Source organism: Camelina sativa, chromosome 13 (assembly GCF_030686135.1).
Source record: "Camelina sativa cultivar CO46 ecotype springtype chromosome 13, ASM3068613v1".
NCBI classification, from domain to species: Eukaryota; Viridiplantae; Streptophyta; class Magnoliopsida; order Brassicales; family Brassicaceae; genus Camelina; species Camelina sativa.
The window spans coordinates 4,391,169-4,416,804 of NC_141892.1; the positions used below are offsets into that span (position 1 = coordinate 4,391,169).

Genomic DNA, 25,636 nt, shown 5'->3' on the forward strand with positions numbered 1-25,636 from the left:
TGAGCGTGTGTGTGGTGAACCGTTCTATGAGTCATGCGTGAGTCGCTACATCTTATTTTAATCAAAGATGAGTCTGTTAAATTAAAACAAGATTTCATCATCTCTGCTTAATCTAGTCAATATATAACACGAACCAAACTCAACTGATTCCTTTTAATCTTCTTAATCTAAGTAATATATAACAAGAACCAAACGCAACTGATTCCTTTTGCAGGCCCGGCCCACAGGGAAAGTCACTGAAGCCAAAGATTCAGGCCTCAAATTTTGAAGGTTTTTTTACTTAGAAATAAAAGGCCTTTTTTTTTTTGGATATGTATAAAGGCTCATATGTAAAAGACTTTAAAAAAGTATGTAAAAAGCTTTAAAATTGCACATTTTTTTTTTTTGCTTAGGGCACTCCTGATTGCTGGGCCGGCACTGTCCTTTTGAGTAATATATATTTATCATCAAATAACAAAAAAACAGAAATTAAAGAAAAAAAAAATGCTTAGGTCGCTCCCTCAACTTAATTACTCAGATATGAGATACCAAGTGTATATATATTAAAAAAAAAGACCAAAATCTCATATCCCCTATCCATCAAAACAATTTCTCAAAAACTCCTCAATGGTATAAAGACAATATTACTCTTAATGAAGGTTGTTAAAGGTTAAATATAATGAAATAGTAAGTGTTCAACGAAAAACACAGTAGTTCAGTGGTTGCGAGCTTTATGCGCACGCGCGCGTCCAGGGTTCGAATCCCACTATATGGGGTACAACTAGGGTGTCATGGGTACAACTGGTGCAACTGGTACAACTAGGATGTTCGATTTTTATTTAAAAATTGTTAGAGTGGTAGTTTCGTAGAATTAAAGTGGATGTGTAGAAAAGAATTTTTGCGATAAGGGTATCAGAGAATTAAATCGTTCGAAAAAGCAAATAATTAAGAAATATTGAAGTATCTCTATCCGTTTGGAGTCAATTAGCGAATCAGCAAATGTGATTGTTTCGTTGGAGTCTTGGAGATACAAGTCTGTGTTCTTCATTTTGTGAACTCATAAGGCAATAATGCATAATGACCGTGTGGTGAATCGTTCATGTGTCATGAAAACATCTATCTACCTAGCTATCTCTATTCTCTACTCAGGACTCACTAATTGTTACTTTATAAAGATGAGACTTTTAAATTAAAACGAATACCGACGTGGAAGTCTTTAAGAATATGCAAAAGATTGTTCAAAACGTATTTAATTATTAACCTTACGCAACCTTAACTGATCCCTTTTGACTAATGCATACCATCAAAAATGATCAAGTCACTCAACTTAATTACTCGAATAGCCAGCTTTTATTTCAATTACTAATTTACTATACACATTAAGTCATTAACAAATACTAATTAATAATATATATAAGAAATATCAATATGATATAAATTAGAAATTGTAATAGCCAGCTTGAAGGATGCTCTCAATAACGCACCACATGCTTTAACCAAAAATTCTTCATGCCCAATTAGTTTGGAAAGATGGGGGAACCAAAAAGGTCTACCATCAGAAACATTTGATGCTAAGCGCCCACTGATCTTTCGCTTTTAGTGCTTGTAGCTTAGCCACAGCCGTTTCTATCTCCAATTTCTTTCTATCAGGAAACGACGTTGTCTTGATCATCACATTTTTTTTCAGTCCTTTGCCTAATCAAACACGACACCAAAGCAAACTCTTCCTCTGAACCGCTGAAGTTATACATCCACAAAGAATCCACGCGAAATTTAGCATTTGGGAACGGCTCTTTGATATTCTCACTCCACAACTTGTCCTTACCGACTTCTTCCCTGGGAGCATTGTTATTCTCCATATACCAACTCAACTTATATTAATTATACTATATCTTTAATTAAAAATAAAAATAAAAAAGATTAATACTTGCTAGTCATGACTCAGAAGTCAGAAGAATGAATGTAACATACCTTAAATATTAGCTCAAGCTCAATCATTGGAACAGGGCATACAAGTAAGACTTGTCTTAACCTCGCAACTTCTCTTGGATTCATTAAATCTACACTCACTGACATGAGTGCAAGCCATCCTCTCAAGAAGGCACCACATGAGTTTACCACATATTCTTCATGCCCTTTGCAATTTTCCTCCTTAATCATGTACATCACACACCATTAGTTCCTTTTGTACGTATATTTTCTAAAATACATTATTGACTACACAGAGAGATGCATGTAACAATATATATATATATATATATATATATATATATGTGTGTACCTGTGATATGTTGTAGCTGACGTGAGGCAAGCTTAACCTTGCCAAGTTTCTATTAAACTGGAGTAGAGGAGACGTGAGGTCAGAGTTATATCTCCCACATGAGAGACTATCAACGATAACGAGGATATGCAAACTAGGTGAAGACACTTTCATGCCATCAATCCCAATGCAATGTGATGACACTTTCAAGAACTTTAATCTTTTGTTGTCAATCTTCAAAGGACCACCCTTTTTGGTGCAACCGATGCCTAGTACAAGCACCTCCAGGGAAGGGCAAGAAGCGAGAATTCTGTTAAAGAGTCCAACATCAGGGGCGTACGTACATGAGAGTTTAAGGGTCATGAGATTTTGGCAGTTGTTGAAGGAATGCGAGGTTCTGAATATGTATGACGATAGCGAGAGTGATGTGAGGCTTGAAAATGAGAATGAGTCTTGTGGGAAGTTGGGACATATTGGCCACTTCTCTAGTCCAAAACAATGTCTAAGTGTGAGATGTTTGGTCTGCCTCACACCGGTGAGCGATTGAATCCAAGTATTCAGCATCCCGTTTGTGTAATCGTACTCGATTACGCAGCTCTCTAGATGTCCATGGTGATTGTTAATAATCTTGAGAAACAGAAAAAATGATTTAAAACACATGGACAAGAAGGAAGGAAGAAGAAGAAGAGAATTTGAGAGAAGGGAACCTTGGTCATCAGTGTAGCAACACGATTCGAAACATCGAGGGTAATGTTAGAATCGGTACACTTCTTTCGCATGTCCAAAACTAGACGAGCATGTGCTTCCACACATGTTCCCATCGTTTGGACACAACGCTCGTCCTTACCGCTTCTTCTGTGGACAGTCTTGATACGATCATGAGCAATAAATCATCGGGGAGTGTACTGATCCAATCAACATTTTCGACTGGAACAGATGATGATGATGATGATCTATCCATATTTTATGGGTATCCGTCTTAGTAAGTGGCCTGTAACACAGAGCTTTTACATCATACTCATATACAATTAAAAGAAGCAAGCAACACATGAGTGAGCTATCAAAATCCAAGTTCTAACTTATATCTACTGAAGAAATTTTTGGAATAGTTGATTAGGTTGTGCAGGATATGTTATAGAGAGAGAGATTACCTCAAGAAAGCAGAGTTTTGGCGAAGAAACGATCAAAAGCTACAGAAATCAAGTTCGAAAATTTTATGCCGGAAACAAAGAATCGACGAAACCTTAGAACTTACGTGAGAGAATCGAGAGAGAGAGAGATGCTTCTTTTGAGTTTTAACGCTGACAAGGAGACAGAGAGGGACTTGGCTTAAAAAATACAGAGTTTAGAAGGAGCAGAAATTAAACACTTGTCGTTAATTAAAAATTTATACACAACATTTAAGAGGGGACTATTGAACATAGAGTGTGTATATATACACAAATCATCAATGATTCATGATTTGATATTTAAAGCATTTAAGAGGGAGTATTGAACTTAACTATCTTGTAGGATTTTATTTGTTTTAATCCTAATTTAAGTTTTTTTTTTCAACAAAACAATAATCAATACAATAAAGTAGGATGCGTTTCTCTCCCGTGTTGGCACCTCAATATTTTGGAGAATTCTGGACCTGACACCTCAGTTAAAATAGGTAGTCAATCAAATTATAAAAATTAATACAGCTCAACTTTGATATCCAGTAATATTCATCTCTCCTTCCATGTCACTATTTTTAGTTAATTTGCTGTATTTTGAAAAATGTCTCAAGCCCAACAGGCTAATAGCAAAATACAATTACATAGGAATCTAATTATACTCATAATTAAAAATCAAGTAAATAGCCCAAATCGTAGATTAAAAATCAGTTTGTATCTTCAGTTTATGTTTTTAAATTAGATATAAGAAGTGTTAAGATTAATAGATGTTGGAGTTCTTGGGTTCAAACACTTACTGTTTCAGAAATCTCATATATAGGCTCCAGTTTTGTTTTTTTTGTCCTATGAATAAACCACTACGTTATTACAATTGGCGGTCCGAACTTGTTCAACTTCAGATCTCATTTTACCTCTACGGATTATTAATCTTTGATCTCTGCTATATCACTCAACCTATCCAAGACTTGTTGCATCGATGGTCGTTTGCTAGTGTCCAGCTTGATGCATCTTTTGATGAGTTTTCCCATCTGTGTTGCTGCATTCACAGGATAATCGTTCCCAAGTCGAGGATCGATTATTTGATCGGACAAGAAAGGTTTAGTCCAGACATGTAAACTTTGCAGGTTCTCGTTCTTTTTACCATCTGAAGCTTTCAAACCAGTTAAAATCTCAAACAAGATCACACCAAATGTATACACATCACTCTTCATTCCCAAATGACCTACACATACATTACACAGTTGTCTTAAACATCCAACGACGAAATATTAATTAGAGTTATTGTAAAACAAAACTTAAGATTGGTGTACCTGAGATTACATATTCAGGAGCTACATATTCTGTTTTTCCTATGAATGCAGTCGTGATACTTTCTTCTAACAAACATAGTTTATTTGATACAAGATAGAACAACTTTGTGTTGTAGTGCTGATGACAATCCAAAAAGTTCAGGTTTCATTATTAATGTAAGATTATGTAAACAATAAAAACAGGATGAAGAGTGGTCTAAAGTCATTTACCTCGTCAAGCAAAATGTTATACATTCTGAGTTCTCGATATAGAGCGGTGTTCTTGACCGAATGTAGAAACGCAATACTTTGAGCTGCTCCAATGGCTATCTTAACGCGTATTTCCCACGGCAATGCTTCTCCTTCTTCTGTTGAGAAAACATGAAACTGTATGTTAAACCAAAATCGATTATACTGTTTTTTAGAACTATATATATATATATGTATATATATGGAGCCATTGATTTAGAAGAGATCTTAACTTCCGAAAATGTGACGGTCCAAACTTCCCTTGTGGAAGTATTCGAAAACTAAGAATGATCTGTTTTCTTCACAACAGTAACCTAAAAGTTTTGCTAAATTAGGATGAGAAATACTTCCAAGTGACTTCACTTCTTCCTGCAACTCAATGGTATTTGTGCCCATACATAAATATAGACAAGAAGATATAAATAGTAGTTGAGTGTAAAAATGGACAGATATATTTTGGTTTACCTTCCAGTCTCGTATATCCCGAGTATTATCTTGATAACATTCCATGACAGAAACAGCGATTCCAGTTCTTGATGGAGCAAAGGTTGTCTCATTAATGTAGCCTTGGTAGATTGTTCTAAAACCACCACCATCATTACTCTCTACATACATGTATTGTTTGAACTTCTTTGTTGCCTTGCTCAGTTTCGCAAAGCTGAACTCTCTCAAACTCTCCTTTTCTGACTCCACTTTTTATATATATATAACTAACGTATTTAGATTTTGTATGTAAACAAATAAAAAGTGCATTTGAAAACAGAGATGTACCAGGATTAATGATGAGAGGCTTGGGAGATATTGAAGGAGGAGGAGGTTGTTCTTTGAGAGGCTTTAGACAGTTTCCCATTGAGGATGAAGATGATCAGTTCGTAGATTTTGATTTCAAGATGTTAACTGATCTTGTGGAGTTTTTTTCTTTTTATGAGGTTGAGAATGATTTTAAGTGTGAACGAATCTTCAGAAAAGGTTGGACTCTCTCAGATTTCAACACTTTGAAAAGTCAACTTCACATTAAAAGGAATAAAAGAATATATCCACAGTATTTACAATTTGATCAGTGTGAGTAATAATATATATGTTTAGAAGGTAAATTTGGAGAAATATTCTATCAGACTCGGGTCAACAATTTTATAATAAACAGAGGAGATGCAATAAAGAAAAAAAAAATTTTAATTAAAATTAACTATATAGTCATGTATTGGGTTAAACTGGAGATATTTGGTAAAATAGACAGTTTTCAAAATATAATTATAAATACAATCATTATTTACAATTAGCAAATTCCACATTTTTTACTGTTTTCTACTGTTCACAAGATTTTACAACCCTCATCAACATTTAATATTTACAACACATGCCATTGAGTCTTTTATTTTTATTTTCTTTTTAATTTTTTTTCTTCTTTATTATATGCTTCATATAATCTAAAAAAAAAAATGCTGACTAATTAAAAAAAAATCTAAATTTTTATAGAAATAAAAAAAAAAATCTATGTTTTTTTCTTTATAATTAGGTATGTATTTTGTTTGGTGATTTTATTTGATAATATTTAATATCTTTTACAAATTTTAGATATGTACACCTAATTAAGTGTACAGATGTCTGTACACACTATTAAGTGTACAGATGTTTGTACACACTATTATGTATACAAATGTTTGTACACATTATTAATTGTATAGATGAAATTTGTTTAATTCTTAGGGTTTCAAATGTATGTATATATGCTTGTACTACAATGTTTTTATGCAAACTACATCTGTAAAGTTAATAATGTGTACAGACATTTATACACATAATAATGTGTATAGACATTTGTACACATACTAAGGTGTACGAATACAAAAGATTTATATAATATATTTAAAAATTATTAAATAAAATTCATATCATATTTTAAAGAAAAAAATATGTTTTTTGTATCTAAGAAGTTTTCTAAAAATAGATTATATTAACAATTATTTGAATAATTATGATTGGAGAGAAAAAAAACTTTATTTCGTACCCACACATACCCATTTTTTGTAATTTTCTCATCAAACCTATGCCCCACCATTTCTCCCTATTTCACAAACTCTCTATTACACAACACCCTATTTTCCAATTTTAAATAGTGAATGTATTAGTTTTCCAATTAAGTTTCCAAAATATACTAATTTGCTAACAAATCCGTAAACAGCTTGAATTTTAGCAAATAGAAAACAACGAAAGAGATGGCTCACATAAGTCAAAACTCAAAAGGTTCATGGTGTATCCAATAACCATAAGGATTGTAGGCATAATATTGCGGTGCAAACTGGTCATTTTGGTTATTGTTAACCCTAGCACCAATGTAAGCAAAATTGCACTTGGCCTCTCGTCCGTCTATGATAGGTTTTGGATTCGGGCAAGCCCTTGTTGCAGATTCAGCATCTCTAAACGTGACAAAACCATAGCCCTGGCCCCTGTGATCGTCCCGTTTCTCTATCGCAAACCACATTAACACGGATAATTTCTTCAAACTGTTGGAAGTAGCATCTCAAACCTTCGTTTCTTGTTTTCCAAGGCAAACCTCCCACGAATATCTTGGTGTATTTCGTGTACACGTTTTGGTTCGCGTAATGTTGAGCCATGTCCCTGTTGTGACTCTGTCAAGTCAAGAAACAAAAAAAGGTGAAAGAAAATCCAACAATTAGTAGAAAAGAATAAAATAGATATAAATAAAGGAATGAATGTGAATAAATTGCATATATATCCAAAACAAAATATTAGTTAGGTATATAAGAAAAAAGAATTCTTCATTCTGTGGCCAATAAGAAATAGGAATTAGATATTAGAAAATAGGAAGTTACGAAATACGTGTCTATCTAAATAATTTCCTGCTTAGACATATATATATATATATATATTATTTGTGGAAAAAAAAAGACATAAATATATATCTCTATTTGAAATTGTATACAAAATAAAGTAATTTATACACAATAAAGTAAAGTAGGATTTTCAAAAATAGCACAACATCTCTAAAATTTTAAAAATAGCACTATATTTCAAAATTAATCTTCTATAAATTTTTATAAAAAGCATTTATAGAAGACAAGGAGGATAAGCTCATCAATTTTTAGGACCCTCGTGTGAAGCTGACTCACATGGAAATGCCATCACTCCTTCATCCCTATCCTTTGTTAGAAACACTTCTCCACATTGATCTCATATATAAATTGCAAAATTAATGTAAATAACCATTATAATATATATAATCTTCGTGTTGTGGGTATCTTTTGTGTTTAAATGATATACACTTCAGAAATATTAAAATTGCTTACTAACTCATATATATGCAGAGAAATAAAAATTGAGAGATACAAATGGGAACAAAGTCTTATAAAAATCAAGTGTAATTTTATAGAGTAAGATGTGAGCTTAAATCTGATTTGGCCAGATTTCAAAAACTTCATATCAGATTTCTCGCAAGACTTAGGGGGTTATTAGTTTGAGAGATAAATATAATTTTTTTGATCTAATAACACTAAATTTATCAAGATTGTATATAACTTTTTACAAATCTACAACTAATAACACCAAATTTTAAGAAAGTTTTTAAAAGTTTGGATTGAATAACAACATATTTTACATAACTATTAAAGAAAATTGTTTATATATTGTTAGCTAACGGTTACATTCGTATTTACTAAATACTCTAAAATAGCATTAAAACAAGGTTTTTTTTTTGACAACAGAGTACAAACTTGTTCATTAAAACAAGTTTTATGAATAATTCTAGAAAACACTTCATAAATTTCCAAAAATAGCACTATTTAACGCATTTCAAAATTTAAAATTAAGTTTTAGTTTTTTTTTAGGTTTAGGTTTTCAGTTTCACATTTATGGTATAGTTTTGAGGGGGTAGAATTTAATATTTTAAATTTAGTGTTTAATTTTGAAGAAATTTTTTGAAATATAATATTATTTTTGGAATTTTAGAAATGTTGTGCTATTTTTGAGAATCTTCCTTTTGTTTCTTGTGTATAAATTACTTTATTTTGTATACAAATTCAAATAGAGATATATATATGTATGTCTAACGAGGGGAATTTGATTTTGACTTGGTTATGTTACCTTCCCTATATTATTATGGGAAATTATTTAGATAGGCACATATTTCGCTGTTTACCAAAAAAAAAAAAGGCACATATTTCGCTATGTAACTTCCTATTTTCTAATAACTAATTCCTATTTCTTATTGGACAATGAAAGCAGAATGAAGAAATCCTTTTTCTTATATACCTACCTACCTATGATAATTTGTTTTGGATATATATATATACGATTTATTCACATTCATTCATAAATTTTTATGAACAATTATAGAAGACAAGGAGGATAAGCTCATCAATTTTTAGGACCCTCGTGTGAAGCATTTATAGAAGACAAGGAGGATAAGCTCATCAATTTTTAAGTTCCCAGCTAGTATAGTAAGTAGTTTGATAGTGTGATATACACATATATGTACATAATTTTTTTTTTTTAGAATATAGATATGAGAGTTTTAAAAGATATATGATTCGGATACTTCATGAGAATATGAGATGATGCAATGGATAATCAACATCCTAAAATTTGTGTAAGTAAAAACACACTAATGTAGTAAAATTCTTGAAAATAATAGCTGACCATATCACAGTTTCAATTAATCAACCCTTCAAGTGAAATTCCAACCCTTTGAGTAATCTATCAACTCGTCTATATGAAAAAAAAATTAGTCTATATAAATAAAGTGATCAGTAAAGTTGTCGATTTAATAAAAATTTATTTTTGTTTCATATGTCATATGATTAGTTTTCTGAATTTTCTATCTTATAATCTTGGATTTGTTAAAGAGACTGTATGAGGCTCGTTGTGTGTTGTTTGTTGTCACGTGGTTCAAAAAATAGGGGCATGACGAGCGTGGTTTTGGATTTTCATGGGAAGGCCACACCACATGACAATGAGAACCGTTTAAGCCGCCGTTAAATATGGATGGAAGGTCAAGGTACAGAGTTTCCACCGTCAGTGCCTGAGAAGTTTGACGTCAACTGACAGAGTCAAGTGGGACGTTAGCCGCAACCGGCAATAAGCAGAAGACTCTCGACCACACTCACATGCAGGGGCGGAGCCAGTAAGGTGGGAGGGAGGTCAGCTGACCCCATTAAAAAAAAATTCTGGTATGTTTTTACTTATAAATAACAAAATGGTTCTCTCAAATTTTGTATTTTGACCCATTAAATTTAAAATTTTCATCTTAACCCAAACAAATTTTACATTTTGACCCTATTAAAATAAAATTTATACTTTGATCCTTCAAAAAATTTGCATTTTTACCCCCTAAAAAATAAAATTTTATTTTGACCTTATAAATGTTACATTTTTATTTTATTAGAAAAAAAAATTTTCTTGTGACCCCTCTCAACTTTTGGTCTAGCTCCACCACTGCTCACATGTGACATGCCACAAACTCGTAACATTCTTTATGGCCTAATGCACACCTGCATCTCCAAAACCATATAATATAGGATACATGCTGTTGTAATTTCGAAAGGGTAATTTTGATGTAAGTCATAATAACTCAATACGTTTAGAAACAAAAATTTATGAAAGTATTTCTACTTAGATCGAATACTTTTATCCTGGACTTTATACATGTTGTTTGACTAAAAAATAAATTATATCCATATACTTATGTGTATAAAGATGATCCATAAATGGTGTCTGTTTTGCTATAAGTGAACATAGGTGGTGGGAGTCGGGTCATAGGGGCCGTAAGATAGTAAAAGTAGTGTTTGTGCTTATAAGAGAAGGGTGAGACAGCGGCACGACGGTGGCTTTAGCGCTCTGTTTCTCTCATCTCTGCCGTCTCCTTTTCAATTGGGCCCCCACCCACATTCCTCTTCTTCTCTCATTTACCCTTTCTTGTCTCTATTCTCATTGCTCATCAGATTCATTTTTCATATATGCATTAACAAATCTTGGAGATATATCGTTTCCTTTTTTTCTATTATTGTGGTCACCTGTAAAGAATTAAGGTTTTTCTCAAAGTAAGAAAAAAAAATGTATACTAGTTTTGCGATCACTAAAACTCGTAAAGCATTTGTATGCTTTGGTTTTTCAAAAGGTTATGTTCTGCTTTGTTTTGTGAATAAATGAAAAGAAAAAAAAAACTTCTGAAAAATTTTAGCTACCATGATTAATCTAATACAATTCAGAGCCTGAAGGATTATGCCAAAAGTAAAAAAAAAAAAAAAAAAAAAGAGGCAATTTTTAGAAGATAAGATATAAAAATATTATATTGATTATAATTGAAATCGCCGTGATTTATGTTATACATGATCTATCAAGCATAGAGTAATGTCGAGAAAAAGAAAAATAAACTGTGTGTAGTTAACATTATTTTAGGTAAATTGTTTTAAGTTTAATTCAAATTATAAAGAACGAAAGAGATTATTGGAAAGAAAAAAAAAACCTTGTACGAAAATATGAGAACAAGATGCAAAGGCCACATTCCGACCGACATTGAAGAGTATTATCTTACGTCCCTATTTTAGCCGAACAATGGTCTGACGACCAGTCGACACAACTGAATTTAAATAAAAAAAATATAGTAAAGTTGAAAGATAAAAGAAAACAAAAAGCCATAGTAACGACAATAAGTCTCAAATGTTGTCAATCAAAATAAAATCGAGTATTATTAGTATTTTTACATGCAAATCTTAGAAAAGTGAGATATCCAACAGCTTATAACTTTAATGACAAAGAAAGCTCACACGATCCTCCTCGTCGTAGGCTCGTAATATCAACTCCACCGCATAGCATATCCATTGTATCTCGATTCTCGACCAAATAATTATACGACCAAACTACCCTTTTCACTGATGGCATTCTCTACTTTAAATTTTAAAAGAAAGGAAAATCTCAAGACGAAGTCGAAGTGGTGATTTACGATTAATACTTGGAATTTTTTTTAATTGTTATTATGTAGATTAAAGACATAAAATAGGATACGAGATCAAATGTCTCAATGAGTTGTTGACATATATGTGCTGAAAGATTGACCATGCATGTGGAACGGATATGCATCAACACAATCTTTTGTTAATACTCTTTAATTTAACACAAATGACATGCGAAAGCTGTCTAATGTTTTATTTTGTCTACGACCTTTGCCATCTCACTCCTAAATGATGGCATTATCGTGCCTGCGTTTCCATTATTATAAACATAATTTGGTATGTACAAAAGTATGATAGAATATGTGAGACGACAATATGAGTACTAAAAAAGTCTGAGGGGAGGTATTGGTTTAGGATTTAGAAAGAATTTTAATGATTTTATGTTCTTGCTGATTGTTAGAATTATAGAAAATTAAAAGTTAAAAATGAAGGATTCTAAGAGATTGTTTAGGAAGTTTTTTAAAATCTTGATGATTTGTTTTTTCTAATCTTGTGAAATCTTTCTATTTGATGAAAGAGTTTTCATGACTTTTGAAGAAAATGATATAAAATCCTAAACCAATAACATAAAATTTGAATTCATTAACAATCCAACATTGTTTTATTTTACTTGAATAACATAAAACTTTTAATGACTTTATAAAACTCTTAATCCAATAACACTAGATTTATTAAGATTTTAGATAATTTTTTACAAATCCACAACCAATAATACCAAATTTTTAAAGAGTTTTTAAAAATGTTGATTGAATAACAATATATTTTACCTAACTTTTAAAGTCATTAAAATTATTTCTAAATCCTAAACTAATATTTTTCCCTCAAACTAGGTAATGTAGGGCTTATATTTTTTTTTGGTTTAAGGTAATACTAAAAGCATTGAAATACTAAAAGGAGTTTCCGAAAATAACCCTCTTGAGTGACCTGATGATATCATCCCGGCTAAACACCAAAAGAGTGAGTCACGGCCCCACGTGGATACGCGAATCACATCAGTGGCATAAATCTGTAAATTGTAGCTAAATCTGTAGGTGTTTTCCAAATTGGGAATCCATATAAGCTATCGCTGGCTCCTGTCCTAACTTCCCCATAAATTTTATTAACATCTCTCTCTATCTATTTACCTAGTCTCTTTTACTTACTTTGGTCGTTCACGATGATGGGAAGAGGCAGCCTCTCGTTTCTCTTCGTTCTTCTCATCGCCACCATCACTTCCGTCCTCTGCTTCACTGACGGTAATCACTACATAGACATATATACCTTACCACGTTTTAGTATATGTGATTGTATTATTTTGTGACATATTTCTTTACAAGCTGACTTCTGATTTTTTTTTGTATCTAAAGTCTCTAAAGAAACAGTTTAATTCAACAAAAATAGTTTGGTTGTAAACAACAGTGTAGTGGTCATAGGGTATATTATGAACGTAGAACTTCATTCCTTATCTCGCTTAATAACAACAACAAGCAAATTGGTCGGACTCGGGACCATTGTCTTCTTTTATTATATTGATTTTGTAAGTCGGTTAAGAGTCTAATTTACCTTTATACCCATTTTTGACACAATCACTCTTGACATTTTCAATCAATGACATAAGATGGTCCAGTTACGAAATCTCTTCTCTCTTTTAATACACATCCAACTTTAAAAACCCCAGAAAATAGGAATAGTTTTTGTTCAAAAATATTTTTTTAAATGTTTTTATATTGAATGCTATTTAATGCTTATATTTATATCCAAATAACTTTAGTTAACTTTCTCTACTATCCTTATATCCAAACACAATTAAAATATTTTAAATACTTATATATAATATTCTATAATTAATATAGATATTTAAAAAATTTATTTCATATTAAAAAAATTATTCTCTTATCATTTTTTTTTTTTTTAATTTAAATATAGTAAATCATCGTATAATACATAAAATTGATAAAAAAAAATGTATTTTTCCTGCATATATTGTGATTTGAATTTTTAAAAACAAACATATATTACTCAATTAATATAAAAAGTGTGTGTTCAATATACATATATAGTAAATTTACTGTATATAGTAAAATTATAAGAAGATTATAATTTATAATTAATATATTTAAATTTAATAAAAAGTTTAAAATTATAAATATTTAAACATATTAAATTTTTAAAATTACACAAATGAGTTATATTACATGATGGGTTATATGATATTACATGATTGAATTAATAATACTAAAATATAAACTATCAGTAATATGATATTTCAATACGGATTAAATTCTCATTTTAATATTTTAATAACACCAATATAAAATATGTCGAATCAAACTGATTTAATTAAGATTGTAGTAAAGAAATATTATTGTACGGTATACAATGGTTTATATATTAAATCACTAAAATTAATAAAAGTGTATATTAGCAAAATTAATATTAAAATAATACATTAACAAAAAAAATTTATAAAAAAAACTTATTCTGCGGTATACCGCGGATCATAATATAGTACTATGTATATAGCAGTAGCACAATAACATGAGCGTTAAAAATCAAAATTGTGTTCTTAATTGTACTGAGGGCGTTTTTGTAATTTTCAACTCAGCGATGTTACCAAACGGCGACTTTGAGCTAGGACCAAAACCATCGGACATGAAAGGAACGCGAGTGATAAACAAGAATGCAATTCCAAGCTGGGAGCTTTCAGGCTTCGTCGAATACATTAAATCCGGTCAAAAGCAAGGTGACATGCTTCTTGTTGTCCCTGCTGGAAAATTCGCAGTCCGGCTAGGCAACGAAGCATCGATCAAACAAAGACTTAACGTGACTAAAGGAATGTATTACTCGCTCACGTTCAGCGCTGCTAGGACTTGTGCTCAAGACGAACGGCTCAACATATCGGTGGCACCTGACTCGGGAGTTATTCCTATACAGACCGTTTACAGTAGCAGTGGATGGGATCTTTACGCTTGGGCGTTTCAGGCCGAGAGTAACGTGGCTGAGATCGTGATTCATAACCCTGGTGAGGAAGAAGATCCTGCTTGTGGACCACTCATTGATGGTGTAGCAATCAAAGCTCTTTACCCTCCTCGACCCACCAATAGTAAGTATCTATTTATTATTTGAATCATATCGGGTTTGTTTATGTCTATTATTATTATGACTTGTCATGTTTACAAGTACTGTACATGTCTTATGTCGGAAATAAATAATTAGTCATTTTTTAATTCATAAACTATATGATTTATATTCAAAATAGATACTTATGTAAATTTTTGGTTTGGTTTAGCATGATTTGATTGGGTTTATATATCCACTTGCAATTATAGTCAGCTTTGGGTTAGAACATGTGTTTTCAATAGATTGGTTACGTGATGTGACATGTGTTATGGAAGATCTAGAACAATTGATTAATGGATATGGTTTGCTATTAAATTGAAACAGAGAACATATTGAAAAACGGAGGATTTGAAGAAGGTCCCTATATACTTCCAAACGCTACAACCGGCGTTCTAGTTCCTCCTTTCATAGAAGATGACCACTCTCCTTTACCCGCATGGATGATCGAGTCTCTCAAAGCCGTCAAATACGTCGATGTCGAGCACTTCTCTGTCCCACAAGGCCGTCGAGCCGTCGAGCTGGTAGCGGGCAAAGAAAGCGCAATCGCTCAGGTGGCTAGAACCATTGTGGGAAAGACTTACGTGCTTTCGTTTGCGGTTGGAGATGCGAACAACGCTTGCCAAGGGTCGATGGTGGTCGAGGCATTTGCGGGAAGAGACACTTTAAAGGTTCCGTACGAGTCGCGAGGGAAGGGAGGGTTCAAACGCGCTTCTATGCGGTTCGTGGCGGTTTCGAACCGTACAAGGATTATGTTTTACAGCACGTTTTACGCGATGAGAAGCGATGATTTCTCGTCACTGTGTGGACCCGTGATCGACGATGTTAAGCTCCTCAGCGTTCGTAAGCCATAAGATATGGTCATTGTTTTATTTTGAAGGTTCTTAGTATTATTATAAGCAGTGTGGGTTTTCTTTTAATATAAATTTCTTAATTTCTAGAGCTTTTGAAATGAGATGAGTAATAGTGAAAGGGTGTTGTGGTAGGCAAAAAGGTCTTGCTTATATCTATTTTCTTGTATGAGAAGGCTGAAGAAATGTTGTCTTTTTCTACTATGTCTGGGTTCTTTTAAGGAGATTGGGTGGTTATGATCGAATAAAAAGTGTAATACCGTTATATATAATAGAGAGGAATGAGGATAAGAATTTGCCTTCTAAATATTTGTTTTGTAATACCAATTCGTACATGTTAGGATCAACTTTTTCAAATCACATTCAAATTGAACTGGTTTGAGAAGCAGTGACCCAACTAACTAGCTAGTAAAAGTTAAAACCTATCAAGAAAACCAGATTGAATACCAAGACTAGTGGTTCAAACTAAGAATGAATACAAAGACTAGTGTTTTGGTTTGTTCAAACTATGTGAGCGTGGAAGCGAGGGGTTACATCAAGTGTCCATCTTGATGCCTTAATACATTAAAAAGCTGATGGTTGTAAAATGTTATCAGGCTTTTTTTCATCGCCGACAAAAAAAGAAAGATAAAAAGGCTTTTTCATGATTATCGAATAAACTTATTCAAAAGCCCAATAGCCCAATTATGTGGAGGAATCCACGTCGCACACTCAGTTTTCCTTTTTATCACAAAGCAAAGAAGAGGGGAGCTTCAGAATCATCACAAAACGCTCATCCGTCTCATCCGGATTGGTTCATCTCCCTTCCTCCTCCTCCTAGGGTTTCTTCTTTTTTCTCTTTGCCTTCCCTTCCGCTGAATCTCTCTTCAATCTCCGGTAGATACGAGGCGATAAGATTTCTCGAACTTATATTCAGGTATGTATCTGTGTTCGCCCGCCATTATCCTCGAGATGCGTCAATGTGTGTTTAAGGTTGAATCGTTCTTTTTTTGGGTCTATTGGTTCTTTGTTTCGATTCGTTTAGTTGAACTCAATTGTTGTTTCGATCTTCTTTAGCCTTGTAATTTGTGTTTTTAGCTCATCGCCTAATACAAGTTTCTGGCGAAAAAAAAAAAAAAAAAAAGTTTCTGGCGAATTTTCTCGTTTCGTCATCCCTTTCGATTTCGATTTTCATGGTTTTTTTTTCTCAGATTTAGTTGATTCGGTTTTCTAATTGAGACGTCCTTATTCTAACGAGAAGAGGAATTGTTTCTGTAATTTTGACTCTTTTTTTTGCTGTTCGTTTGCCTCACAGCTGTTGCGGTGAATGTTCAATTCATCTGGAAACTTTTAAAGAAAACGAACTTCGATGGAGATGGCAGAGTTAAATGGGTCCATGCAGCTAGCAGGAAAGCGTAAGTCACCACCTGAGACGACTATTCTTGGTGGTTCTGCATCAGAGGCACCAAACAAGCAGTATAGACCTTGGTTACAGCAACTATCTCCAGCAAGCAATGGGATTCTTCATATCCCGACTAATATGCTTTCTCAAAAGACACTACATTCCCTGATGCATGGCAAGAAAGTGATGCAAACGGATCCCCCTCTCCAGAAATCTGTAAAGCCTCTTGTAAACAAGAAACAGCCTATCCCACCTCGAGGGTCGGTGAAAGCGACGGATGAAGTTAATGAGTCTGTGAGGTCTAAAATGAGGGAGTCGTTAGCATCTGCGTTGGCCTTGGTTCATCAACATGATGAATTCCCAAACGGGAAGGAGAATGTAAAGACCGAAGAAAATCCTGCGATGACCACCCAGGAGAATACTCAAAGTATTAACCCTGCTTCACCTGCTAGCATCAATGCCCCTTTAGGAGAAGGGACCACCATCTCAGAATTGCCCACCGGTGTTGAAAGCTCTGTGCAGAAGGACAGTGAGATTCCTGTCGATGTCAGGATGGAAGATGTTATTCAATCTGATGGACTTAAGTCTCAATATGACGAGGTTTTCCCTCGGGATGATGTTCCTTTTACAGATATTATTTTTCCGAGTGATGACCTTTTACATGGTAATGAACTCTCATGGGTTCTGGAACATGTTTCAGATCTTGGCGAGACAAAGGGTTTTGGAACCGGTGGTGAAAAGTCTTTTCAGGATCCAAAACTTTTGGCGTCTAAAATTGAAATGGAACTATATAAGCTATTTGGAGGTGTGAACAAAAAGTACAGAGAGAGGGGAAGGTCCCTCTTATTCAATTTGAAGGATAAGAACAATCCTGAGCTAAGAGAAAGAGTTATGTCTGAAGATATCTCTGCTGAGAGGTTGTGTTCTATGACAGCCGAAGAATTGGCTTCCAAAGAACTTTCTCAGTGGCGTCAAGCCAAAGCTGAAGAGATGGCAGAAATGGTTGTCCTGCGGGATACAGATATTGATGTCAGAAGTCTGGTGAGGAAAACACATAAGGGTGAATTCCAGGTTGAAATTGACCCAGTTGAACGTGGCACGGTAGATGTCTCTGGTGGCATCATGTCACGTAGCAGACGCCGACCCAAAGCCAAATCTCATTCTGTTAAAACAACTTTCAAAGATGAGCCAGCAAAAGTTGATAGTGAGAAAGCACACACAACCCTTTCCTCAACTGAAGAGATCGATCCCATGCAAGGTTTGGGGATAGATGATGAATTGAAGGACGTGGAGTTTCTTCCTCCAATTGTATCGCTTGATGAGTTCATGGAATCCCTAGACTCTGAGCCTCCATTTGAAAGTCCGCATGGGAATTCTGATTTACAGGTCTCTCTGTCTGAAAAAAGTGATTCCGAAGCTAGGTCAGACTCAAAATCTCCTAAAGAATCTCCTAAGGAATTAAGTGATAAAAGTTTGCCTGAACCAAAACCTGAAAAGATTGATGAAGGGTCCCCAAAGTCTGATGCCAGTGTCAAAGTTGATGACGATGTCTCTAGACTTGAGAAAACTTCTGCACTTGAGGTTAAGGAAGAAAGAGCATGGGATGGAATTCTGCAACTGAGTATGTCTTCCGTAGTCCCTGTCACTGGCTTTTTCAAAAGGTAAGTTCTTATCACCTTACCTAATTTATCACTATTATATGATTTTTGTGTTACTGTTTCTTTATGCATAGAAAAATTCTTCTCTATACCAATAGTATTTATTTCGAGTACTAGTAAACTGTTGCTTGAATTGGAACTGTGTTAGCGATCAATCTCTTTTCTGATTCAACTTGAATGGTATTTGAGTAAAGCTTTAATAATATATATTTGCTAGATTAATTGAATCATCAGCAAGCTAGGTAGTGCCTAGGGATAATAAATAAGAGATGCATCAGGTGATTAAGGGGGTTAAGTATTCTTTATTAGAGTAGGGGATGCTCTAGAGGCCATCCGTAGGTTATTCTTATTTGTTCCAATTTGTAAATTTTTATTTAGATTTTCCTCAGTTGAATTTTAGTGGTTTCACACATTCTTTTCTGCTGATATATGCTTTCATTGGTTAACCAAAAAAAGTTGAAGTGAGAAAGGAAGTAAGCATTCTCTGACTGGGTTTTTCTATGACAGTGGTGAGAAAGCAGAGACGAGCGAGTGGCCGGCGATGGTGGAAGTTAAGGGTAGAGTTAGGCTGAGTGGGTTTGGGAAGTTTATTCAAGAACTTCCCAAGTCTCGAACCCGTGCCCTAATGGTATATAAAGCTTTCTTTTGTTATCACTGTAGTAGCATTACATTGAATAATCTCATGCTTCATAGAACAGTAGAAGTAACCCTTTTACGTGTCGTATATATAATGTTTAACCGTCTCACTTGGTCTCATCTCAAAACTCTTCTGTCTTCTCTTCATGGAATCCAGAAAGCAAAGAGATTACAATTAAACACTTCACATGTACGCGTCACAGGAATGGGACACGTTTTATGCAGAGAACCAACTATCGATTGGGTCAAACTTTGTATTAAAATCATCCAAAAAAAAGGATGCCAAATCAGTTGTTTTATGTCTCTGTATGTGCGTTACTGTGGATGTGTGTGGGGGACATATAGAATAATCAGGAAATATTACAAAGAATCTTTCGACCCCATACGCAAACATATTCCTTTAAATTTTCATAAAAGTTGACTTTTTTTTTTCACACCCAAACCCAAAGCACATATACTACGCATACATGAAGCAAGAAAGAAACCTAAAGTTATATATTTTTTTGGGTAAATGACTGTGAGGTATTTTGTTTGCTTTACTAGCGTTACTTAAATGTGTTTTTTCTTTCTGGCATTGCAGGTAATGTACTTGGCTTGTAAAGACGGCATTTCTGAGAGCCAGCGTGGCAGCCTTTTTGAGGTAAAGAAAACAAATCTATTGTTTTTTTTAAATCTCTAACACGGTCTCTTGTACCACCAACATATTTAAAAAACAGAACCATCTCTTTTAAACGTCTCACCTTTATTCTTCTTCTTTTGTTTTAAGGTTATTGAATCCTACGTTGCTGATCAGAGAGTTGGCTACGCAGAGCCAGCCTCAGGAGTGGAGCTTTACCTTTGTCCAACACGCGGAGAGTCCCTAGATTTGCTAAACAAAGTCATCTCTCAAGATCAGCTCGATGAGGTCAAGTCTTTGGATATGGGATTGGTTGGAGTTGTTGTGTGGAGACGAGCCGTCGTTCCCAAGCCCGCATCCGGTTCAAGGCGTCAGTATTCTTCTTCTTCTTCTGGTTCTAAAACCTCTGTTTTTCCTGTAAACAAGAAGCAGAGAGTCAATGTCACAGAGAAACCTCCTGTATTTGCATCAATGAGGAATCATCATCATGGTTATGGACGTGAAGCTGTAAAACATGATGCTGCTACCGATGATGATGATTTGCCGCCTGGATTTGGTCCTGCATCTTCGAGAGAAGATGATGATTTACCGGAATTTAACTTCAACTCCTCGGTTATGCCAGTTTCTTCTCCTCAGCCATTAGCGGCTCAACCTAAGTCTTTGGATCAAGTAAGAAAGCTCATACACAAGTATGGAAAATCTGTGAGCATCAATGATGATGATGATGACGAGGACGACATACCTGAATGGCAGCCACATGTCCCTAGTCACCAGCTTCCACCACCGCCGCCTCCACCCCCAGGATTCAGACCCGAGATGGTTAGACCACCTCAAGATGGTTGGTGGGATAATCAAAACGCGGCTCAGGGCAACACTATGATCGGAACCAGTCAAGAAACAGAGGATTTTGATTTTAATATCTCTGTTGATGGTGTTCTGTAATTGTAGTTTTGTGGTTTCCTAGTCTGTAGCTTTAAATTTTTCGAAACCTTTCTCAGTATGGATTTGTAGCCATCGTAGAATGCAAAGCATAAAAGTCCCAACTTCTCAAATAAAACATTTCTTAGTTTTCCCTAAAAAAACACAAATCAAATTTGCTCTGCTTTTATACACAATACACTATTGGTTTTAAGATATAAGTACATGATAAACGAATACTTTGTCTTAGTTGCTCTTAGCTCAAAAGTTTAACTTGTTTTGACACGTTTGATTGTGGAATCCTGCTCAAATGCCAATTTTTGTAACATCAAATTTAATCCGGAGATCATTCCACTTCCCTTGAGCACATAATTTGATTTTCCATCTATCACAAACAACAAATCAGCTATTAAGTGATTCAATTGCTCGTTCCCTTAAACGTGATTTTAGTTAATAAATCCAGTTCACCATAAATAGACAAATTTCCTGTTTCTTGCGGCTTTCGCCATTTCAAGAACACATCTATCACACCACGAATACCTCTTAAAAGAGTTATTTTTGAAATAAAAGGCTAAATAGAGTAGGAAAGGTATGATGTGCCGCTCGGCCTAGAGTTCAAGCCTGCAGGAAAATTTGCTCTAAACGGATGAAGCTTTCTTACTAATAATAAGTAAAAACTGTCCTAGAGGTGAAAGAGTTCAGTTTTGTAACGCTATACCAAAATAGACATATCATTATATATCAATATTATTCATATGAAAATCCAATCTACAGATGGAGTTGCAGATAAAAAGGGAAAGACCAGAGTACTCTAATCTGCAGCCCGACAACACACCACTCAGATTTGAACTTCCAAAACTATACATTTTTGCCACCACATACATATCATCAATTCTCTAAAGATAACAACAACAACTTCTTTGATACTATACCCCCATCATCCTTACTGTACTTATTATGGGTATCCCGTATGCAAACCAAAAAAAGAAAAGAAAAAAGAGTAACACTTCACAAACTAAGAATTCATCAGATCAGGCCGATACAGGTGCATTAGTAGGGATAACAGATGATGATGATGCAACGACTTCAGAAGCTTTTGAGGTTGAAGGCCCTGATTCAGAGATATCCCCAATGCCAATATCAAGTGTCTCTGGGAGGTTCTCTTGAGATTCAGTGCTGTATATCTATATAGAAAGGGTAATCATATCTTAGGATCACCATCACATCAAACAAATTAAGAGACAAAACTATGATGATGTTTACCTCAAGCTGATTCAGCATCTCAATGGTTGCTTCAAGATCACCGTTATTGGCGAGGTAAACATCAGTAATAGACTCTTGTGAGAGACCAGAGAATGTAACTAGAAGGTATTCAATATCCATGTCTATATCCATCTCAATATCCAAATCATCATCCCTGATCTGCTTGTATGCCATTTCAGAGGATTTCTTCTGCATAGAAACTTCAACCCCTGAGAAACTTATCTGCTGCGCAGGAGCCATGGCAAACACCAGACCATCATCATCACCACCACAATCCATTCTTTTAGAAAGTGGTACATATGATGCTGCATGCGGATTCAATGCAAATGCTCCTGGCTTCATTTCTTTTTATCTTTGCTAATATACTGCCACAAAATTTAAATTGTAAGAGCCATTATGAACACGGAAATAAACAAAAATAAACCCATTGATATTGTCTTATGCTGCAAGAATCAACTAGGCTATAATGAAAAGAAAAAAAAACAAGAAACGGTGTGTATAGAGAGCGTTACATTAGAATCTTGCGTTACAAATAGATGTTGGAGAAATACAGAACCAGAGCAAGAACAAAGAGTCTCGTCGACAAAGAAAAGAAATAATGGGAAGAAGGATAGTGATTTATATGGAGAATCGAAATGGTAATGTGATGTTTGACCTCGTCAACGATCTACGCAAAAGGAGAAGACGAAACGAAACATTAGGGGGAGAGAATATGAGCTTACCAGACAAAAACTAGCGTTGAAGAATTGCACACACACACACCTTATTATGCGAGATTAATGTGGTAAAAATTATATTATATCGTAACGCTTACTAATTATAAAGATTAGTGTCCCCGTTTTATATGATGAAGAAGAGAAGGCTTACAGTCATGGTTGGGTCTGTTTGGACGCGAGATTATCTTTATACTTAATCGGGATAGTGACTAAATTTAATTAATATACGTGGCGGCGACGACTAAAGATATAAACCGGAAATCAAGTTTACGGATTGAAATTAATTTGGTTTTAAGTATACCGATTTGAGAGAAACCGGTTATGAAAGTATCAAAACAAGAAAAGAGTGAATGGATGAGCTAAAGGAAGAAGGAAGCTCCCGTAGCCATGGCTCTTATCTGTCCATCTCTTCCCTCTCCGAATTGTCGTCTTTTCAGGTAACTGTATCTTCTTCTCTTATACATCCATTTGACTCGCTCTCTCTCTCCATTGGTTTCGTGTGTGTGTTCTTTTTTCCATCGGGAGCTTTTGTGATTTTGGATGAGATTTTGAATTCAGGTGCAGAAGAAGAAGCAGCAACATTTCGAGTAAGTATCATAAGGAGCTGATGATTGCTCGTTCTGGCGTTACTACGAGATCGATTTCTTCGGGAGAAGGGCTTTCTCGTAGGGATTTGGTGCTGATTGGTCTCTCTTCTCCTTTATCTATGCTCTTGCCTCTACCTCCTGGTACTATTTTGCTTCTCTTGTTCATGTATCCTATAATTTCGATTAGATAGCTTCACTTGTAGCTAAAAATCTTGACTTTTTATTTATAAGTTAGAGAGAAGGATCAGAGTTGGTTCATGGAAGTAATTGAGAATCTTGTTTAAGCCATTTAGAGTTGTTTATTGCAGTCACTCATGCAGAAGAAGACCTGAAAATGGTTGCAGAAGGATTAAAAGTGGGTTCAATGGTGGATGATGTTAATGCTTATTCTTATGCTTACCCACTGGAGTTGCCATCTGAGAAGCTTGTCTTCAAATGGTATTTGCACTGAAACTTGTGATGTAATAATGCCTTCTTTATTAGTTCAAGGTGTGTATCTTAACTCTTTATATTGATTCTGCAGGGTCGAATCGAGAAAGCCTGAGCGTTACTCTTCAGCTGCACCACTCTCTCGTAAGTTGTTCTATATGCTTGCTTCCTTTTGATTCCATGATTTCTGGATGTTTATGAAAATATTATCTGATGTATAATGTTATCATATGCATTGTGACTGAATCTGTTTCAACTGGTCCTAGCTGATGCACGTCTACGCATTGTTTCTGAACGAGTTGACCTTATCGACAACCTTGTAATTTCTGTTTCGGTAAGTTCTGATGTTGCTCACTTACCGTAAGACTTCTTTTCCTTGTTAGCTTTTTTGCGATATGTCTTTTACGGTTCTTGATCCAGATAGGTCCCCCAAACTCGACATTAAAATCAAAAGAAAAGAAAACATGGGCAGCTAAGGAAGTTGCTGACTCTGTTTTGTCTGATAAATCTGCATTGGTAAGTAACCCTTCTTACATGAAACACATCACAATATCAATTTCTCCTTTTCTCAAACGTTAAACATATGTTCAAATGAGCAGCGTGTCACCTCAAGTCAGCGTCTCGAAGAGAGCTCGGTTCTTGATGCACATGCTACTGATGTTAGTATGATCTTCCATAACAAACTATATATAACAAAGTAAAAACCTTGTTTCTACAAAACTCATAAGCCCCATATGCTTTCTATATGCAGATTGATGGGGAGCCTTACTGGTACTATGAGTACCTTGTTCGCAAATCACCGACTAAAATTGTAACTCACTCTAATTCTGAGAAGATTCTTCTTTGTTTAAAGACATAATGGGTTTGATTATGATAAGACTTATTGGCTTTTCTATATGTGGGCAGGCTGAAGCATCAAAGCTTTACAGACACTATATTTCTTCAACAGCTGAACGTGATGGTAAACGACTTTTCACAAGGGAATTGATTGAGATTCAAAGTTGGAATTTGTATAGCCTGACTTAAAGTAATAACATTTACCTGAATCTCTCTCATTGCAGGGTACTTATACACCATAAACGCTTCAACCCTTGGCAAACAATGGGACAAGGTACAAACTTGTATCCTCTACTTTCTGTATACCTATTGTGTCAGTGTGAAAATGTCTGATTTTGAGGGTTTGTATAAAATGCAGATGGGACCGATGTTAGAAAGAACAGTAGAATCCTTTAGGCTTCTTCCTCCTACCGATAGTTATGTTCCTCCATACAAGGATCCATGGAGGTTTTGGTGATAATTCCATCTACCTCAGCTTTTCATCAAAAATGCTTTTTCGAAATTGTTGTTAATTTTGATAGGAGAGGTTATGAAAGTTGTTGTGGCAGATATGAGCTAAGCGAAGTAAATGTATTGTTCACAATCAAATGTATTGAGAGGGAGATATATATAACATTGCATTACTTGCATTCTTCTTCTAATCTCATCCAACTGGTATATCCATGGAATTTTATGCATATGTTCTTCGAAATAAGAATAAATTAATATCAAATCAGATTTATTATCATATGATATACACACAAGAG

At 34.5% G+C, this 25,636-nt stretch overlaps 4 protein-coding genes, 2 non-coding genes and 1 pseudogene across 12 annotated transcripts; 4 read left to right on the forward strand and 3 right to left on the reverse strand.

Annotated features, from left to right (window-relative positions):
- Positions 1–1,438: 1,438 nt before the first annotated feature.
- On the reverse strand, positions 1,439–3,522 carry LOC104735157 (F-box protein At1g80960-like; annotated as a pseudogene). The gene is made up of 5 exons (XR_015578816.1): positions 3,391–3,522; positions 2,947–3,230; positions 2,261–2,866; positions 1,951–2,130; positions 1,439–1,832 (listed from the first exon to the last, which is right to left on the reverse strand). The product of XR_015578816.1 is annotated as an F-box protein At1g80960-like (transcript).
- Positions 3,523–4,175: 653 nt separating this feature from the next.
- LOC104735156 (inactive serine/threonine-protein kinase BKN2) lies at positions 4,176–5,916 on the reverse strand. 2 transcript variants are annotated; one of them, XM_010454883.3, is made up of 6 exons: positions 5,706–5,916; positions 5,400–5,626; positions 5,168–5,303; positions 4,917–5,053; positions 4,707–4,824; positions 4,176–4,618 (listed from the first exon to the last, which is right to left on the reverse strand). In XM_010454883.3, exons 1-6 carry the CDS (start codon positions 5,782–5,784, stop codon positions 4,320–4,322), a joined length of 996 nt encoding a protein of 331 aa, XP_010453185.2. In that variant the 5' UTR covers positions 5,785–5,916; the 3' UTR covers positions 4,176–4,319. The 2 variants fall into 2 exon arrangements, with proteins under 2 accessions (XP_010453185.2, XP_010453186.2); XM_010454884.3 differs by having other exon boundaries at positions 5,400–5,617; positions 5,706–5,864.
- A 3,924-nt stretch (positions 5,917–9,840) lies between these two features.
- Positions 9,841–9,985, forward strand: LOC147929197 (small Cajal body-specific RNA ncR14). Its single transcript, XR_015579108.1, has one exon.
- A 2,992-nt stretch (positions 9,986–12,977) lies between these two features.
- On the forward strand, positions 12,978–16,156 carry LOC104735158 (BIIDXI-like protein At5g11420). Its single transcript, XM_010454888.3, has 3 exons — positions 12,978–13,137; positions 14,487–14,984; positions 15,326–16,156. Exons 1-3 carry the CDS (start codon positions 13,059–13,061, stop codon positions 15,850–15,852), a joined length of 1,104 nt encoding a protein of 367 aa, XP_010453190.2. The 5' UTR covers positions 12,978–13,058; the 3' UTR covers positions 15,853–16,156.
- A 400-nt stretch (positions 16,157–16,556) lies between these two features.
- Positions 16,557–21,222, forward strand: LOC104735159 (uncharacterized). Its single transcript, XR_015578406.1, has 5 exons — positions 16,557–16,765; positions 17,144–18,891; positions 19,396–19,516; positions 20,105–20,164; positions 20,291–21,222. It is a non-coding gene; the product is annotated as an uncharacterized LOC104735159 (transcript).
- Positions 21,223–21,789: 567 nt separating this feature from the next.
- On the reverse strand, positions 21,790–23,171 carry LOC147929198 (polyadenylate-binding protein-interacting protein 5-like). Of its 2 annotated transcripts, none has more exons than XM_087482647.1 (3): positions 23,044–23,171; positions 22,322–22,686; positions 21,790–22,242 (listed from the first exon to the last, which is right to left on the reverse strand). In XM_087482647.1, exons 2-3 carry the CDS (start codon positions 22,661–22,663, stop codon positions 22,090–22,092), a joined length of 495 nt encoding a protein of 164 aa, XP_087338773.1. In that variant the 5' UTR covers positions 22,664–22,686; positions 23,044–23,171; the 3' UTR covers positions 21,790–22,089. The 2 variants fall into 2 exon arrangements, with proteins under 2 accessions (XP_087338773.1, XP_087338772.1); XM_087482646.1 differs by having other exon boundaries at positions 22,834–23,055.
- A 142-nt stretch (positions 23,172–23,313) lies between these two features.
- LOC147929199 (psbP domain-containing protein 5, chloroplastic-like) lies at positions 23,314–25,531 on the forward strand. Of its 4 annotated transcripts, none has more exons than XR_015577820.1 (11): positions 23,314–23,474; positions 23,596–23,765; positions 23,933–24,062; positions 24,148–24,197; positions 24,320–24,387; positions 24,478–24,569; positions 24,653–24,712; positions 24,805–24,864; positions 24,960–25,014; positions 25,115–25,164; positions 25,249–25,531. XR_015577820.1 is itself a non-coding variant. In XM_087481000.1 (11 exons), exons 1-11 carry the CDS (start codon positions 23,425–23,427, stop codon positions 25,345–25,347), a joined length of 888 nt encoding a protein of 295 aa, XP_087337126.1. In that variant the 5' UTR covers positions 23,314–23,424; the 3' UTR covers positions 25,348–25,531. The 4 variants fall into 4 exon arrangements, 2 of the variants coding, with proteins under 2 accessions (XP_087337126.1, XP_087337127.1); XM_087481000.1 differs by having other exon boundaries at positions 24,474–24,569; XR_015577821.1 differs by having other exon boundaries at positions 23,379–23,474; positions 23,602–23,765.
- Positions 25,532–25,636: the final 105 nt, after the last annotated feature.